We start from the raw sequence: 17,787 nt of genomic DNA, 5'->3' as shown, positions 1-17,787 counted from the left end.
ACCCTGTTTCATTCTAATTCCTCACTGTCCTGAATAAAAATACATGCAGCTCTAGAAATTAGAGGAAAATCTGATAAAAGCTATTAAATTTGTGGGTTGTTTTTTTTTCTACTACAGAAGAAATCAAAGGAAATGCATAAGAAAAAAACCCTAATTAAAAAAAAGAGACATGTTAAGATCAAAAGGTCCAAATTCAGTCCTTACAAACAATGCGTCTGGGCCATTCTATGCTAAATCATCCTAGGAGTGGCTAGAATTCAAAATCTCATCCCATGGGGATACCAGACAAGGAGAAATCTACAAAAGCTGAAGAGATAAAAACACTATCCAATTCTGAAGTTTCTTGCACTCAAAATGGTTAGGTGGGGACAGTACTTGAGCATATATCATACATGCTTACTGTATGCATCTGCTTTTGGCTGCAATCCAAGAGAGGATACAGGGCTAAGTAGACCTCACTGAGATCCTTTGTTAAGGGAGAGGAGAACTGAGGCAAATCTCTCTAGAAGGTAAAGAAGTGGACAAGGCATCTAATCATGAGGAAATTATTCTGTTGAGAAATGCCAAATTTTGCAAGTATGCTGGGATGTCTCCTTTCTTGGATAAAAATAGGTCCAATCTGTATGAGGGATTGTGACTTCAAAAGGGGTGTGAAGGGAGAGAATTGAGAGAGCATGTGAGTTGGCAACACTGCATGAAGTAAAGAAATAAATAATCATTTAAGTATAAATTATGTACCTACAAACATCATGTGGCACTATTGGATACGAGAGAAAAGAAGATTTGTTTAAGATGCTATTTATGGACTAGGCTTATGGTGATTGTTGTGTAGTGGTACTTGTGTACTTCTGTGATGGCTAGTAGAATTGCCTTGAACTTGAATCCCATTAGACAATTCTGGTGCTTTGATAAATGTCAGAATACATTTGAGGAACAATGTTGCTGTACTGCTGAAGTTGTCATACTAGGAAACGTTTGGTTGCAGCATTTAAGGATGTAGGAAATGGAATTGTTCAATTACATAATAGTATTACTCTTTTTTTTTTTTAAATATATATAATCTTGTATGAAATGCAGATTTCCTCTTGTATTTTAACAACCTGAAAAAAATACTATTTTCTTCCTTTTAATCAGCCCACCTTTAACGCACTTTTTTCTTGACTGTGGAGGCTTAGCCCAAACAGATAAGAAACCGGCAATTTGTAAAAGTTACCTCAAGCTGATGACAGAACTCTGGCACAAAAGCAGGTATTGCATCATTTTGGTGATGAAATGATTATAAATAAACTCCAGAGTCATGAAGGATGTATTTATCTGTCCTAGGTTTCTGATTTTTGTTTTGTGTGTATCACAGAATTACTGTTATAAATTAAGGAAGGAAAGACTAACTTGCAGGATTTAAACAGTCCTTATAACCTGTTCTTTTCCATATGTACCAAAGATAGGACAAATAATTGATGTAAATTGTAGTAAGGAAGATCTGACAAGAAATAGATTATAAACACACTACAAAGTAGCATTAAGCTTTTAAAAATAAGTTTATATCTGCCAGAGATACATCTAAAATGTTTAACTACTTTATTCTCTCTGTCCCCTTCATTCTGTGTAAATGTTTTATCAATTTCTCTTATTTCCTTATATGGAAATTCTGTTATCTCTGTGTAAGAAAATACTTCAAAATATAAGTACAAAGGTAAAGAAACAGTAATTGAGCATTGTGCCACAAGTATGCCTGATTTTTCATCTGATTCTCTGACAAGAAATGTGACAAGTCCTGATACAGTCTCTATTTCTGTTGGATGACAGATTTAAAAAAATGTATTGTTAATTATTCAATGCCAATATTATGTTTGGTTAAGATTAATATTATTGGTGTTAGACATGTTACAGTTCAGTTGCAGTTAAAATTATGATCCCAGTAAAGATAGAAAATTCCACTTAAATGTTTGCTTTTTTATGTATATTTATATATTTGAAACTTTTTTTCTTTAGGCCTGGTTCTGTTGTTCCTACTGGTTTATTTCAAGGAATTAAAACTGTTAATCCAACGTTTCGAGGCTACTCTCAACAGGTGAAACCTTCTGATGTCTTTTGAATCTGCTGAAGCCATAAAGTTATCTCTTATTTTTAAATTTAATGCTTAAGATACCACACTTCCTATATTTATTTAAAGCAAATGTAGCATAAACTTTAGTTTATGTGCTTCAAATGTAGATCATCTGAAACCGAACCATCAACAGTTAAGTTGTGTTTTATGTTTGTTTATATCACATTCTTGAAAGGCCTTCAACTTCTCAGAATAACTCCTTTTTCCTTTTTTCAGGAAAACTAAAATAATTATTATCTAAAACTTTTCCTTTGTGTGAAATAATGCTGCTAATATTTGAGCAATCCCAGAAAACAAAATAAAGGTGTTAAAAAATAAAAAAGAATATAATAGTTTTTTAAATATTCATTTACCATTTATGGTTTTTTAAAAATTAAATACACAGTATCCAATTTTCATTTATTATCTTTGAAAAAAGCCCCACTGCTGTGTTTTTCGTAAGCAGTATTGTGGGAACTGTAAATTGGTAACTTGTTAAAGAGGCATGGATTATTGTATAGTAAAGGCATTCAGTTGATCCTTCATACAGTATCTTGCTGCATTCATACAGTTTGCAGTACTTTATTAAAAGCTTTTGGGCTAGAGGAAAAATTTAAACCCTGTAATTAGAAAAGCTTACTAATATCTTCCAGGAATCTGCTGTTATTCAAAGGAATTTTGCTGTTTCAGTTAGCATGTTTCATATTTGTGGAGTGGAGGATTAGAACACATGTTTTAATGTTCAAATGCTGCATGTAGCTGTAAAGTAAATGTTTAAATAGTAATCTCAATGTTTTTTAATTTACTCATTAATTTCTTAAGAGCCACATGAATTTCTGGAAAAGTAGAAAATCAATCTTGATAACCAATAAGAAACTGTATGTAAACTTGGTTCTCCCAGCTTTGAACAGTGATGAGATGTTGTTGTTTGGTTTTTGGTTTTTTTCCATGCAGAGCAACACTTAATGAGAACCTTTTTAGGTTCTGCCTGGATCACACTTCAGTTGTATGTTTAGTAGGTTTCATGGCAACAATTAAAACAAAGCAGGTCTTTCATGATCAACACTCTCCTATTGCCCAGTCTCACAATTTGGGCAGCCACGTCCAATATTCAGGGAGAAAAAGGAGTTATTTTGCTCAATGAAGAATGTTTATCAGTTAATCTGTGTCTCAAGGTTTGAGTCTTCTTTTTTTTTTTTTTTTTTTTGTAAAAGCATTACCAGCAAATAGGCATATTGGATTTTTTCATTACCCAAACCCAAAACTCAAATCTGATAGTTGTAGTTTTTAAGAAAAAGAATGTTTTCTAGTCAGCAGTTGTGAGCTTAATAAGTAATTGCTATGATGGATGGGAATGTTGAGCAGCAAAAATTATTATTATGAACAACCAAAATACAAAAAGGAAAACAGAAGCAGTAGTAGTTGCCAAGAAGAGGCTATTGTTTTCTCCCATGCTTGTTTTATTAGATGTTCTCTATTGCCAGGAACCAAGCTGCTGCATGGATTGTTGAAATTTGATGGCTTTTAAGATATTTCCAAACACGGATTAGACTTGTAGTAATATTTGACAGCTCTTTGTGGAAACACTGATAGTTGAGGAATCTTGTCCAGGCTTGAGAAGAAGAATTAAGATCTTGTTGACAGTATGATGCAATTGGAAAGACAGGCTAAGTACCTCAATACTTTTTAATAAAGTACTTCCATGCCCAGTGAAAGCAAGGCTCTGATTGCTTTGCTGAAGATGCTACATAAGGTTTTAAAAAAAATGTCCCTAAAACATTCCATTACCCGCAAAGCTGGAGTCTGACCACACTGTTGGTAGTTGCTTGAGTTACACTTATCATTCGTGTAATATGGCAGTATTTTTGTTAAAGTTGTTGAAATAAGCTTTTTGGGAATTGAAGTGTTTTGGAGGAAACTTGTATGATAAGATTACCTGTGATTTGCAAGAAATGGATGCAGGAAACAAATATGTGATCTGTAAATGAAATTTCTTTTGAACATTAGACCTGGGATAGAGGAATTTACCTTACTCTTCTTTAACAGCCAGCTGTAGCTTTCGTTTTAGTGATCTGTGTCTTTTCCTGATATGACTTTAATATCTTCCAAATAAAATTGAATAATATTGTAAAACTTGTTTAAAATCCTAGGATGCACAAGAATTTTTGCGTTGTCTAATGGATTTGCTTCATGAAGAACTTAAAGAACCAGTTGTAGAACTGGAAGATGCCCAGCCTATGAGTGTTGAAGAGAGTATGGAAGAAGAAAAGAGCCAGTCAGATGTAGGCTTTCAGCCCTGTGAATCCTGTGGTACCTGTGATAAACCAGAAAATGACGCTGTTTTCAAACCTGTCCTTGAGGATTCTGCAGAGACAACCATGCTAATTCAGGATGATGATAACGCGATCACATCCAAAGACTGGCAGAAAGAAAAAATATCAAGCAACAAGCTTAAACGAGCAAATTCTATGGAAGACTTGGAAAAAGACACAAACACTGCTTCAGAGACCACTGAATTTTTAAATAATCAAGGAACTGTCAAAGTACAGATACACAGCAGATTCTCAGGTAATACATTACTAATGTGCAATTGAAATAGTCAAATTCTTAGCCAGAATATCTGTGTGAGTGGAAATGAGTTGTAGAATACAGTAGAGAGGTATAGGTCAAATAGGGTAGGTGGATTTACTTGTAAACAATGCACCTTCTTAGTTTATTTTTTTAGTTTAGGTGTTCTGAATGCAATTTGAATTCCCTTGAAAAGCTAAAGAGTTGTACTGGGTAAGATTTCAGAGAAGAGTGGTGTTTTTCGGTTTTGTTCTTAACTTAAAGGTATGTGAATTGAAATGATGCTTCATTCCTAAATGTCCAGTGACCTGACAGTGTGGTTAAATAAATTCTATAACTATCGTGTCTGTTCATTCTGCAATACAGTTTTGGGTAAAATTTATGAAATAATGCATATATTAATTGCAGAGTACATCAATGATGTCCACATGAGTGAGATGCCTGCAGCACAAACCCCATCACTGAATGAAGGGATGAACACATGCTTATCAAACAGTCCTCCAAAATCATTCTCGTCGTGCTCTTCGCTGGCACCAGTCCACAAAAAAGGTATAGGCCCTTTATTTTGTCCCTCCTGGTACTGAATTGCTCTGTATTACAGTTTTCATTTTGTTGTGTCTTGTGTAGCAACGCAGTGTTGTTCTTAGGGGTTTTTTTTATCCCCTATCCCCAGTGGGGAGAGGGAGCATTATATAAGCTGGACATATAATAAGACTCCCTTTACTTCTGTAAAATTCTTTTTTTTTTTTTTGAAGAATTAATAGTATTTGCCTCTGCTTTGGGAGGATGGAATAATATTTTTTAGACAACTTTCTCAATTGCATGAGTTTGGAGAGAGGGAAAATGTAGGAGAAGTTAGTACCCACAGAAAGGTAATGCTTTTCATAGAACATGCCCATTGGTTCTTCAGCAGAAGTTCAATAAGTCAACATTTTAGTTTATTAAGGTTTAAGGAGCCATTTGTACCTATACTGTAGGTAGACTTGTAAATGCTAGCTGCTTCCTGGTTGTTACTGTCGTTCCGGTGTAGAGTATTTCTTTTGGCACTTTCCACAGTATTATGTGTTGATCAGCATTGGGAGTGTTTAGACTTTTATTGCCTTTAGATACAAGACAGTGCAGCTTTAGGGCACAAGGAACAATATATAATTCCCCCCCCCCCCCCCCCCATTTGTCTAACAGTAGACTGTTTTAATAAAAGCTTGTCTTTTGGAACAAGTATTAAACCAAACCAAAAAACTCCCAAACAACTTTAATATTGTGATCCTCTTTCATTCAACAGGCTGTCCAGGATAAGTTCTGAAAATGTTCATGTTATCCTTTTAATGCTTTAGCATTGATGTTGAATGACAATGATTTAATGGACTTAAATCATTGACCTCCTTGATTCATTTGTTTAGCAGTTTTGACACTGCATCTGTACTACTGTCTCCACTTTTGGCTTCGCCATTACAGGAAGGTTTTACAAACTGAAGGGAGTCTGTCAGAAGAGGTACTAGGGGGCTGGAGCCTATCGTATACAAGGAGAGGCTGAGAGAGCTGGGATTGTTCAGCCTGGAGAAGGAAAGGCTAAAGGGGAACTGTTGCTGTCATCAGCATTATGGGTGGTTATAGAGAAGGCAGAACCAGACTGCTCTTGAAGCCATGCAGCAAATAGAAATCTTCCTTTCTGCAACTTTGTTCCATTTCTATTAGATAGAAGGAAAAAAAAAATTTCAATTGAGTGGTTGAATACTGGAACAGAGGCGGGAGCCCAGAGGTACCCCAAGGTCCTTGGAGAGGGATATTCCAAAATTCAGCTAGAGCTGCTTTGAACAGAGACTGTACCAGATGATATCCAAAGGTCTCTTCCAATCTAGATTAATTTCCTAATAATTTAACTCTTGGTCATCTTTATTGAATATTGACGCAACAGATATGTATGCAGTAGAACTGACTAGGGGAGTAATGTGGCAGCCATTTGCAAGCTCACAAGGTGGTGGTTTTTTGGGTTTTTTTTGTCCTTTTTTTTTTTTTTTAATTCCCCATAATGCTAGGGGAACTCCCTAGTGTGCTAGGTCTTCTGTGTGGGGGCTAATACCTAATTACAACACACCTGTTCCCTTCCCTTCTCTTCCATTTCCCCCTTGCTGAAAGCATGTGGTATCTGTTGGGTGCCACAAATTTAAGATGCCCCTGCTTGTCACTGTCTTCCATTCCTTCCTGCTGTTTGTTAGTGTGGAAAATACAGCCCATCCTCCACATCACTGATAAACAAAGACTTTAGAACCATCTTAAAGCAGCTTAGTGGCAAAATAAATGATTGAAAGGAACCTTAAAAGAATTCTGGGCAAAAGACTGTATGGGCAGTTTGTGTCCATGATAAATAAAATATATCTGATGCATTGTGGAAAAGAGGGTTTTTCAGATTACTTCTAATGGCTGTTCTTTCTGCTGGAGATACTTTTGAATTCAGACTTTTCTTTTTTTTTTTTAGACATCTTTCTAGGTATGGGGTGGTACAGAGACAACATGTAATACTGCTGGACAGTAAAGAGACAAGAGTACTTGCTTATGGGCAAACTCTTTATGTGTAAAGGAGCCTTGGGAGGTTGTGTTCTATGTGAAAGATTTATTGGAGTAATTCAGTTTCCTTTTCACTGTAATTATTTCCATGTTTCACTGCCTATCTTGTTACTGGCTGTCAGCATTTTGGCAGAGTTTGCCTTTGACTCCTGCAAGACTTTTGAGTGGTCTCTTGGGTAATGTACTGACTCCAGAAGAGGTTTTGTGGTCTTCATTTTAGCCTACCATTCCAGTAATCTACAGAGCCCAAGAGACTGCTCTGCTGTGTTTACCTAATTAGTAGTGGATTTAGGTGGGGAGCACATGTTATTGGCTTGGAGTTTTACTTTTATTTTTTTTTTAATAAACTGTTGTTAGGCTGGACTCTAGTAGTAAATTTAGTCTACTTCAACCCACTGTCATCAGTGTTGTGATACAATAAGCTTGTGTATGAGCTCTTTAGCCCCACATGGTTAAAACTTCCTGGAAAGATGTGATCAAATTAAATGTCAGATAAAATTTGCCTTTTTAAGTTTATACCTTGGGGGATTCCTGCCAAGATGAATTTTGTAGCAATAGGCTGTAGATTTCAAGACCAGCAGCTTGAGTTTTACTTAAACAGAGGCAAAGTATTCTGGTGTTTGTCCCCCATAAACTGCTTGAGGAACCTACATGAATTGCCTGGTACTAGCAGTAATCTGGTTATGTAATTTCTAAGAAATACTTAGTAAATAGAAAACAGGGCTTGGCTCATAATTTAATCCTAAATATGTGTGATCTCTAATTATATTATGCAAAGTTGAAGGAAATCAGAATCCACTGTATCTTGATTTAATTTCAGCATTTTATTTTTGTCATTTTATAGTTTCAACTGTATCATCACCAAAAAGGAAGAAGCGCAAGAAGTACAGGAGTGTTATCTCTGATATATTTGATGGGACTATAATAAGCTCAGTACAGTGCTTGACTTGTGATCGGGTGAGTAAGGAGGGGAAGTTCTAGCTTTTAATGTGTTTTTTTTTCCCCAATACAAATACTTATGGTTTTACAATACAGTCATTTTCTGGTAACTTTATTCTTTTGTGGCAGATTTCCTCAGAAGGTTAGGTTGTTTCATACTTGTTCACTCAAATAGTAATAGCAGCTACTACCAGCACTTTGTGTTTAGACTAGCTTGCTTTCATTGAGCTGGATATTTGCTCAGAACTGAAAAATAACATTTTGAGAGTTGGTTTACAGCAAGGATGGAGAAAGAGACTTGCTCCTCAACTTCACTTAGGTATGATTAGTTTCTAGTAATGTTCTGACTATCCTAATGCATACCTGCTACTGTCGTAAGTTCTCAGGTACATAATGTTACAAAGAAAAGTAAAAGATGGTAGTCCAATCATACTGCTATAACAGTCTTATCGGGTAGATTGAGGCTAAGAAAATTAATGTCTTTCAAAAAATCCAGGTAAAGACACTTACTTTTATAGGTTATGTGAATCATTAACTGCTTTCTGAAGTGGTCCTCTACTGCAAGATGTGGTGCAATATAGGAATCGTTGATTTTTTCCTCTACTATTTGCTCATAGGATACTTAGAATGGCACACGTGATCATTTTAAAAAAGTCAATTATCTAAACATGTCTAGTGGACCACTTCAGTTTCAAAGCAATAGCATCAAATATTGGATATCCAAATCTTTGCACTGGGGACAAGTTTCTCAACATAAAGTTTAAACCTAACCCTCATGCAGTTGCATGCCCTTACTGCTTCCCTTGTTTTAGATCTAAGAATACAAGACCTCAGGGTAATCTGGTGAGCCAGTTCAAAAAACAAATAAGAATTTTTAAAGTTTGCTTGATGTTTTACTCTGTGACTATGTGATCACTTAATCCAGCATGGGAGAAAGAAAATGCACAGCCAGGTCTCTTTTGCAGGGGGTCCAGTTACATCAGGTCAAGATAATGTCAAAGTAAAATACTGTCAAAACAATGGGCTGAATCTTTTTGAAACTAGCTTGTATAACAGGAGCCCGAGGCACAAATCGTAGTGCTTTGTATGACTAGTAGGAAGACAACTAATTAATAACAACTTAAAAAAAAAAGTTTCAGTGATAACAATGTGCAAGTTCACTCTAAAATGTTGGGTTTTTTCTCTTTTTTTAGAAAATTAATTATAAACAAGGAGATGTAAGAATTCATTTGCTACCTAGTGGAATTTTCAACTATGCAGTGACTTAGTAGTTACTGGTGAACTTTACAGAATTCAATTTAATTGCTGTTTCTCTACAAGCTTAACTCTATTTTGTTTCTTTTGTTTTCTTTTTTAGCTGTCTGTAACTCTGGAGACCTTTCAGGATCTGTCCTTGCCTATTCCGGGTAAGGAAGATCTTGCTAAACTCCATTCTGCAAGTCATCAGACATCTCTAGTCAAGGCAGGGTCATGTGGAGAAGCGTATGCCCCCCAGGGATGGATAGCTTTTTTAATGGAATATTTCAAAAGGTAAATAATACTTACCTTGTTTTATAGATTTATCTATTTTGAATTACAGTTTCTGCTCTTCTGGCAGAACATTTGTTGGTTTTCTCTCTTTTCTGTCAATGATGTTTCAGGTTTGTTGTCTCATGTGTTCCTAGCTGGTTTTGGGGTCCAGTTGTAACCTTACAAGATTGTCTTGCTGCCTTTTTCGCCAGAGATGAGCTCAAGGGTAAGAGGTTAATTACATGAACATGTTTCTTCTCAGTTTTTTTCCTCCTATCACAATAAGATGATTAATATCTTCTTAGCTTCACGCAATTAAGCAAAGGCCACCTGTTAGACTAATACAGTCATTCCTTGCTCTTATGGGATCATTCATTTCAAAAAGGTAAGCTTCTCACTCAACTGAATATTTGAGGCAAGAAATGTCCCTGAAAGCTGCTTTAGAAATGTCAAGTAAATCTGAATTTGGTTTAATGAAATGGTATCAACTGAACGTTCATAAAAATTTCAAAACCCACTATATTAATACTCATTCTCATAACCTTAATTTGGACTTAGTAAATTATTTCCCTTTTAAATTATATAGTATTGTCTCTTCAGATTATGCGTACTGCATCATAGTTGAAAGCATAAAACCCAAGAACCTTTCTATTTAGTTGCTATGTCAGCACTCTTACAACTGTTAAATATTGAATGCAAGCTAAAGATAAATTCCCTTGAAACTTTTATATATCAAATGTATGTGCTTGAAGGATAACTACTTGGATTTACAGAATAATGGCTGTTTTTTCTTCTCCCTGATATTTGCAGGTGATAACATGTACAGCTGTGGAAGGTGTAAAAAGTAAGCTGGCTTTTACCTTTGTTTGTTTTAACTTGTCTTAATTTGAGTGCTTTAATGCTTCTGTTAGTCGAAGCATTTATTTCTGTTGGGTATGTCGCAGTACTGTTAATCTTTTGATACTACCTTGTGTTCTGGCTGTCAGCAACTTAGTATTATAAAGGTGCAGGAGTCAGGAAGCACTGACTCACCGTACCATATTGCAAACCAAATGTGCTTAATTCTTTTTCATGTTCCTTACAATTTTAGACCTTTCTAAATTGTTTTTGATTAATAAAATAAAAGCTTTTAGCCCTCTATATTACTAGGAGGTTCACTTCAGTGTGTTAAAAATAAATAAATATACTATGGCTTTAAATATTAAAGAACCAAGAAACAGAAGTGGTCTGAAGGCTGCTCAAAGCTCTTTAGGGAAAAGGAGTGTTACTCCTTGCTATATAACTGGTGATCTGCTGTAGGTAATTTCTGACATAAACTCAGTTGTTTTCTTTTTTCTCTTTTGCTGAATAATCAGCTTTCATGAAGCTTAAAGTTATTTTCTTTATGCTAAGAGAAACTGTTAGCTAGATGGAGCTTGATTATCTGTACTTGCTGCTTTGAATTTTTCAGTAGTACAGATTGTCTTTTCTCAAGTGTCATTGTTTGTATCATGTTGGCTACTCCATGTCTAGTCTACATTCCCGAAATATTTTGGGTTTACTAATGTAATGTTCAGCTTAGACTTTTGCTGATCTAGCACAATAAAATAAAACCTTTTCAGAACTAAGTATTGGTTGTTTTGTTGTTTGTTTGTTTGTTTTTCCTTTGCTTAGGTTAAGAAATGGAGTGAAATTCTGCAAAGTGCAAAAATTTCCTGAGGTACTGTTACTACATGCACTTTAAAGCACTTTTTCTGCATGATTAGGAATGTGGTAAGACTAATGAGTTGCATGGAGTAAATTGTGTTTATAATGTTATATGATGAAAGCGTATCTTCATATTGGCATTTGTTTTAAGAATGTGAGCAACGTTTGATTATTTAACCTGTAAGAAAGTGAACCTTGTACATGAAAAGTAAAGTTAGAAGAGTGGGGTTTTTCTATGTGTTACTGTCAGCCTGCAGAACTTATTTATACTGTAGATCATAGAATTAAATACCACAGCCAGACTGGAAATCTTTTCTATAAGTAATGCTTGTAACTCTACATTTTAAAAGTAATCCAGTCTTACACTTCAAAACATGAGTTGACAGCTGCAATAATCAGGAAGAATTAATGTCCCTTGTGACAAGATTGTGCAATAGGTGCATTGAGGAAGAGAAAAGGTATGTTGTTCAATGCTGCGTCAGTGTTAGTAACCGTTCAGGACTGTTTTGGTTTGTTGTTTTTTTTTTTTCTTATTGTCAGTAAGCTAAGTCTTCAATAATTACAAATTCATTTCTAACTCCTTGAGCCACAATTGATTTAAAAAAAATAAAATAATATCTGTGGAACACAGAGCTTGTGATAGTTGCCTCAGGCCATAGAGAAGAGTGATCCTTTTGGGATGATAAAAGGAAAAGATGGCATGCACGGTATAGTTATTAAATATCAAATAGTAGCATCTGTTGATCCTTCTTACAGATATTGTGCATTCATCTCAAAAGATTTAGACATGAACTTATGTTTTCCACAAAAATTGGGACCCATGTGTCCTTTCCCTTGGAAGGCCTTGATCTTCAGCCTTTCCTTGCGAAGGACAGTCCAGCTCAAATAGTGACTTATGATCTCCTGTCTGTCATCTGCCATCATGGAACTGCCAGCAGTAAGTATGAGGTTGATCGTTTTGTCTTTGCAGTTTATACTCACATCAGCATTTCTGTTTAAGGATGATATCCATATACTGAAGGGTAAATAGATGAGCATTGGTAATTGTAATGTGGAAGATAAATGCTGTGGTTTTTACCTTGCACCATAAGATGGCTTGCTCTTAAAGAGTTGACACATCTTTGAAATTGTACGGCATACCTAAATAAAATTGTAGGTGGAAAAAAATTAACAGATCCTGGAATATTAAGTAAAAAAACTATATGCACTATTGAAAGTGAACAGTATAGATGTACAAATAATGTTACATGCCAGCAGATGACCAGTTGATCAGCTGTTCTACACAGCTGTTGTTTGTCTACAGTTTTGATGCTTTGTATGCCTTACTTTTTTGGAAAGAGTTCACAAAGCACTACAAAGATGCCAGTAATTTTTTTAAAAGATGTTCTCTTGGATGATCGCTGCCAATTTAACCCCAAAACAGGCAGTAACTGCTATTTATGGGTAGTGATGAGTAGCTGAATAAACGTCTTATTGCTATATGTCAAGCTTGTTCCTGCCCAAGTGCTTCCAGTATTTATAAGATTTGGAAAATAGAAGAAAGAAAAGTTTGAAGCCAGAAACTTCATAGATTTTTACAGAAGTTACCCACCCCCTCCTACTCCCCAAACTTGAGGTATCTAAACATTGTTTAGATGAAGTTGTTTCCATTTTTTCTGGATGCTTTTTCATTTTCCATTTAGTGCTTGCTGAATGATACTTCTTGTAATCAGTTTAGTAGGTATCTGATTATTTAATTATTGACAGTTGAATATGTATTTAAAAATAGTAATAATTTAAAATATATTATGAATAGTTTTCAAAATACAGTTAAGTATGGTCTTGATATCGTGTAGCTGTTACACAGCTACGCTAATTTCTATTATAAAGTATACAAAGATTTGAACAGAGTTCATTGATTAGGGTAAATAGTTCAGACAGTCTTACTCTAATTTGAATATCATGGTTCAGGAGTGCATTAGACAACAAGCTGTTCGAAGAGTTCAAGAATATGCTGAAAGCAGTGTCCAACTTTCCACTAGCTGATAGAAATTCAGAAAAAAAAAGCTGATCCCAAGTTTGAGAGAGGTTAATATCCAGGTCCTGTCTGCTAATGATTTAATGTTTCTCCCATTTAAGACTTGCTTCTTTTGGACTTACTATGCAATACATGAAAAGGAAGTAAAATGGGCAGCTCGGGACACTTTTTAATAACTCTTGCTTCTAACACTCTAGGTGGACATTATATAGCTTATTGTCGCAACAATTTAAATAATTTGTGGTATGAATTTGACGACCAGAGTGTCACAGAAGTATCAGAATCCACAGTGCAAAATGCAGAAGCCTATGTTCTCTTCTACAGGTAAGAAATGAAAAGTACAATCATACTCATATTAGTCAGGTATGTAAATAACTTTTTAAGCAGTTGGGCAGCTGTCAGAAATTAGCTGCCTCACAAGAATTATAATGGAAGAATTTGACCAACCAGAAAAGCCTATACTGGAGAGACACTTAATCCTTCAGTTATGTCCTTAACACTTGTTCTGTCACTGCTAAAACATGTACAGAACTTAAAATGAAAATTAAACTGCATAAATAAAGTATAGTAAGATGACCAGAAAGAGAACTTTAAGCAACTGTTACAACTGGCCACTAATTACTTTGTTTTCAATTAGAGGAAAGGAATTCTGCACACAGGGAGGTTTTGCACACAGATTCCAACTGTTAGAGCTCTAAAGGGAATTGTGGAAAGTCTTTAGCAGATGGGACCTGGAACAACAGAGGTTTTTACTCTATTGTAATTTAATTTCAGGGAATTTATAGGCTGGTCTTTCCCTGAACGTTGAAATGAAAGGCGAGAAGTCATGTTGTTATCATCTTCAGTCTAAGGAATTTTTGTACTTGAAATAATAAAAGCAACTTAACTCAATTTTCAAATTCTAAATTTCTGGTACTAAGATCTAATTTCCACTAAAAGTTTACCACAAAATAGATTGTGTCAGAGTTGCACAAGAAATGAGATGTGTTCTGAGAATGTTTTAACTTTCATTAGGAGCACTCGTACCTGCCACTGTCTGAGCTAAGCCTGTGAATCTGACTCAGTAGGTCTTCTAAAAGGAATGTGGAAGTCATGCTGTATTGCCAAGAAAGAACACTGTACCTGATTGTGGGCAAACATATTAAAATAAATAATAAAATAATAGCATTCATGAAGTTTGGTTTTAAAAAATAGTATACCCACAAAACACTACCACATGCACAAAATGGATGTTCTTTCAGGTCATTTTAGGAAGCTAAGTGGAGATATGTATGCATTTTTAAATTACAGCTGGAAAGTGAACTTACCTACTTGGATTTCATTTTCAGACTTTTAAGGTTTTTGTTAAATAACTTTGATCTGAATTTAAACAGGTAATGTATTTTAATTGGGTTCATAGCATTTGTTTTTTTCCTACTCTTTTAGTCTTGTTTTGCTGTACTATAAATAGCCTTGTTGCTATGGCCATTAGCTCTACCTGAAGCTTTTCTATCAGCTATTTCAGTCAACTTTGACTCTGTAAATTAACTGAGGTGGCCCAGCTTTTGTGTGATGCTGAGTGAAGTTTCAGGTCAGGGTTTTGGAGGATGGAATGAATGGTTCAAACCTGCTTTTGGAGAAGAGAGATTCTAGTCAATCTAAAAAAAGGAGAGCAGAGATACTTCCAGTTGGACAGCAGCAACAGCCTTAATGAGAAAAGTAGGGGGATTCAGGTAATTCCCCTACTTTTCCTGTTCTACTTACTATTCAACCTTACTTCTGAAGGTAAGGAACATCTGCTCGAGGAGTACAGCTTGCAAAGCTTTAGCTCAGAAGATGCACAGAGGAAATGGGCAGATGGATAGAGCTTTATGTCTTTCTCCTGTGGTAATAATCACCTCTGCAGTGTAGTTTGCTGTCTCTGTTGCAGTACAGCTGTTTGTTCTCTCGGGCTGGTAGGTTGAATGGGAACTGTCAGGGGTCTTTGAGTTGTTGAACTAAGCAGGCAAAAGTTTTATTGTAAGCATGTTAGCACCTGTGCCATGGCTTGTGAGAACTAAGGACAAGCATAGGTTTAACTGAGCAAGTAGTCTTTGCTGCTCTGTACTTTTGCCCACTCTGTACTAACTGTTCTGACTGTTGTGACACGTGGTTTTGCTAACATGACAGTCTAGGTTCCTGCCACACATTTAGATGGTGTCTCTGGCTGTGCATAAAAGGTGCAAGTTTTTTCACGTGCTAAGTCAACTACTTCATGCTAGTAGAACTTTGAAGTATAGACATGGCCCAGGTAATTTTCTTGAAAGTGCAGTTTTCTTTTCACAAAGTAAATTATCTGCACTGTACACAAGGATATATATTTGTTTAATGATTTCTATTTTGGTGATAGAAAGAGCAGTGAAGAAGCACAGAGAGAGAGACGGAGGATATCGAGTCTACTGAATATGATGGAACCAAGTCTTCTGCAGTTCTATGTTTCCAGACAGTGGTTAAATAAATTCAAGACTTTTGCAGAGCCAGGACCAATTTCAAATAATGACTTTCTCTGTATGCATGGAGGTGAGACTTTAACTGAGTACCATGTGAAAATAATTTGTCTGTTGACTTGTAGCTATACAGGGATGTTATACTTGTTTTAACTAAAGGAATTTGAATATAGTAAGTTCATATTATAACTTCTGTAACTTCTTAGGTAAATTAGAACTATATTTTCTGAGTAAATTATTTCTTTCATTTTGGTAGCTGACTAGTTGGAAATGATACTGTGTGCAGTTCTCCTAATTTATTTTTCTTTTCTCTGCACATTTGACTTTGTTTATAAGCTTTCTTGATTCTTAAAGAGGAACAGTTTGGCTTATCTGCTTGCTTCTTAAAGATGTATATTCCCATTTTTAAAAATCCTGTCACTTTATCATCATCCTTAATACTTCGGTCTGCCAGTCTAAATCTTTTTCTCAGCTACGTGCTAGAAGCAACAAGAAGGTTTGAAAGCTGCAGAACAAGAAATTGGTCTGATGCAGAGTATCCAGGGCATAGCAGTGTGAAAATAGAGTAGTAATTCTGTATATTTTGTATAGGAGCATAAAAATTTTACTTTGTGCTAAGTGTTAATAAAAATGAGAGAATTACATTAAGCTAAACATATTTGGGGAAATATCCATATTTGAGTGCTAACATTCCAAGAAATCATTACTATGTGGTGTTCTTATATCTATTTTCTAATAAAAAATACAGCTGTATTAGATTAGCAGTTAGAGCTGCTGCTCCTGTTGCTGAAGCAAACTTTTAACATAGGAATAGTGTGCCCCTGTAGCAATTTGCAGTGTGGCTTTCCTTTTGCAGAATTACAGCAGGTGACTCCTGTTGCATGAGTGCCCAAACTACTAGATTTTCCCTATTCAAAGGAATTCCTGCATAGCACATTGCTGCTTACCATGTGCTTCAACTCAACACTTCTAATTCTGCAAGCCCCTCTATTTCTGCCTCCCTCAAAATTTCACTACTTTCAAGCATTCATGTTGTTTGAAGTAATTCAAAAAGTTCTACAGCAAATAAGTGAATTTTGAATTGACAGTTTGCTAATGTGTTTGCATGCATAAACAAAATATTTAATCACTTTAACATTTTAATTGTATACCTTAAGAAGCATTTTGCAGTCAGTATTTAAAAGGATTGTAGTCCTTTAATTTTAATCTTTCATGTAGTTTGCTTCTGCTTTTTATAAACTTTTCAGACTCATAAAAGACTAAAATTGGAGTGGTTTCTTTAAATACAGTAATAAATTATACTGTGGTAAAACTTGTTTCACATGATTTTTCTGAATTCATTGAAAGGTTGTGTTTTGGGGTTTTTTTTTGAGACCTCTAACATAGTCTCCCCCCCAATAAAATCTGCAAGTCTCTCTTTTTTTTTTCTTTTTTTTTTTCTTTCTTTCCCCCTGGTGCTTCTGCAGGTGTTCCTCCACACAAAGCTAACTTCATAGAGGACCTAGTTGTAATGCTACCTCAAAATATATGGGATAATCTGTATAGCAGGTAAGTTTTGTACTGAAACTGGAAAAAATCCAGTGATATGGTTTGAGAGCAAACATTTGCCAAGCAGCATCATCAGACTTCAGAATTAGTGTCTCAGAAAAAAATATATATACTCTAGGCACAAAGCTAAGTGAAGGGATTGCAAACAGCCAATTTATATAATTTGCTTGTGCAAAGTAATGCTAGAAGCCTACGTAAGTAGTGTGTTACTGGGATAATACTTGAGTATTAAACCAATGAACATGTACGGTATGTAAAAAATGACATGAAGTAGGTCAGCAAAAGTACACTTAGCAAGAGGTATTTTGAAAGAGCTCTCTATATCAGCTTCCTGTTCTCTTGTTGGCTGGAGACAGCTTTTCTTTTATGTTGGCTTTGAATCCATAGCCTCAGCTGCCAGTACT

At 35.4% G+C, this 17,787-nt stretch overlaps 1 protein-coding gene across 8 annotated transcripts in view; it reads left to right on the top strand.

Moving 5' to 3' along the window:
- USP33 (ubiquitin specific peptidase 33) overlaps nt 1-17,787 on the top strand; it is a 44,268-nt gene that overhangs the window by 17,680 nt on the left and 8,801 nt on the right. For 6 of the 8 annotated variants that reach the window (XR_012043262.1, XM_072866582.1, XM_072866580.1 and 3 more), the window contains exons 9-21: nt 1,135-1,248; nt 1,993-2,071; nt 4,237-4,654; nt 5,063-5,203; nt 8,064-8,176; nt 9,516-9,688; nt 9,799-9,893; nt 10,478-10,511; nt 11,321-11,366; nt 12,110-12,290; nt 13,568-13,694; nt 15,739-15,908; nt 17,302-17,383. Coding sequence is in view for 7 of the 8 variants with exons in the window: in XM_072866582.1 (XP_072722683.1) it covers nt 1,135-1,248; nt 1,993-2,071; nt 4,237-4,654; nt 5,063-5,203; nt 8,064-8,176; nt 9,516-9,688; nt 9,799-9,893; nt 10,478-10,511; nt 11,321-11,366; nt 12,110-12,290; nt 13,568-13,694; nt 15,739-15,908; nt 17,302-17,383 (1,773 nt within the window). In the remaining variant the exon portion in view is untranslated. The remainder of the gene's footprint in view (nt 1-1,134; nt 1,249-1,992; nt 2,072-4,236; nt 4,655-5,062; nt 5,204-8,063; nt 8,177-9,515; nt 9,689-9,798; nt 9,894-10,477; nt 10,512-11,320; nt 11,367-12,109; nt 12,291-13,567; nt 13,695-15,738; nt 15,909-17,301; nt 17,384-17,787) is intronic. The other 2 variants (XM_072866581.1, XM_072866577.1) reach the window with 1 other exon arrangement.

Source organism: Ciconia boyciana, chromosome 7, assembly GCF_034638445.1.
Source record: "Ciconia boyciana chromosome 7, ASM3463844v1, whole genome shotgun sequence".
In the NCBI taxonomy this organism is placed as follows: Eukaryota; Metazoa; Chordata; class Aves; order Ciconiiformes; family Ciconiidae; genus Ciconia; species Ciconia boyciana.
Note: the sequence above shows the minus strand (reverse complement) of the source record. Positions and strands in the feature narration are given on the sequence as shown.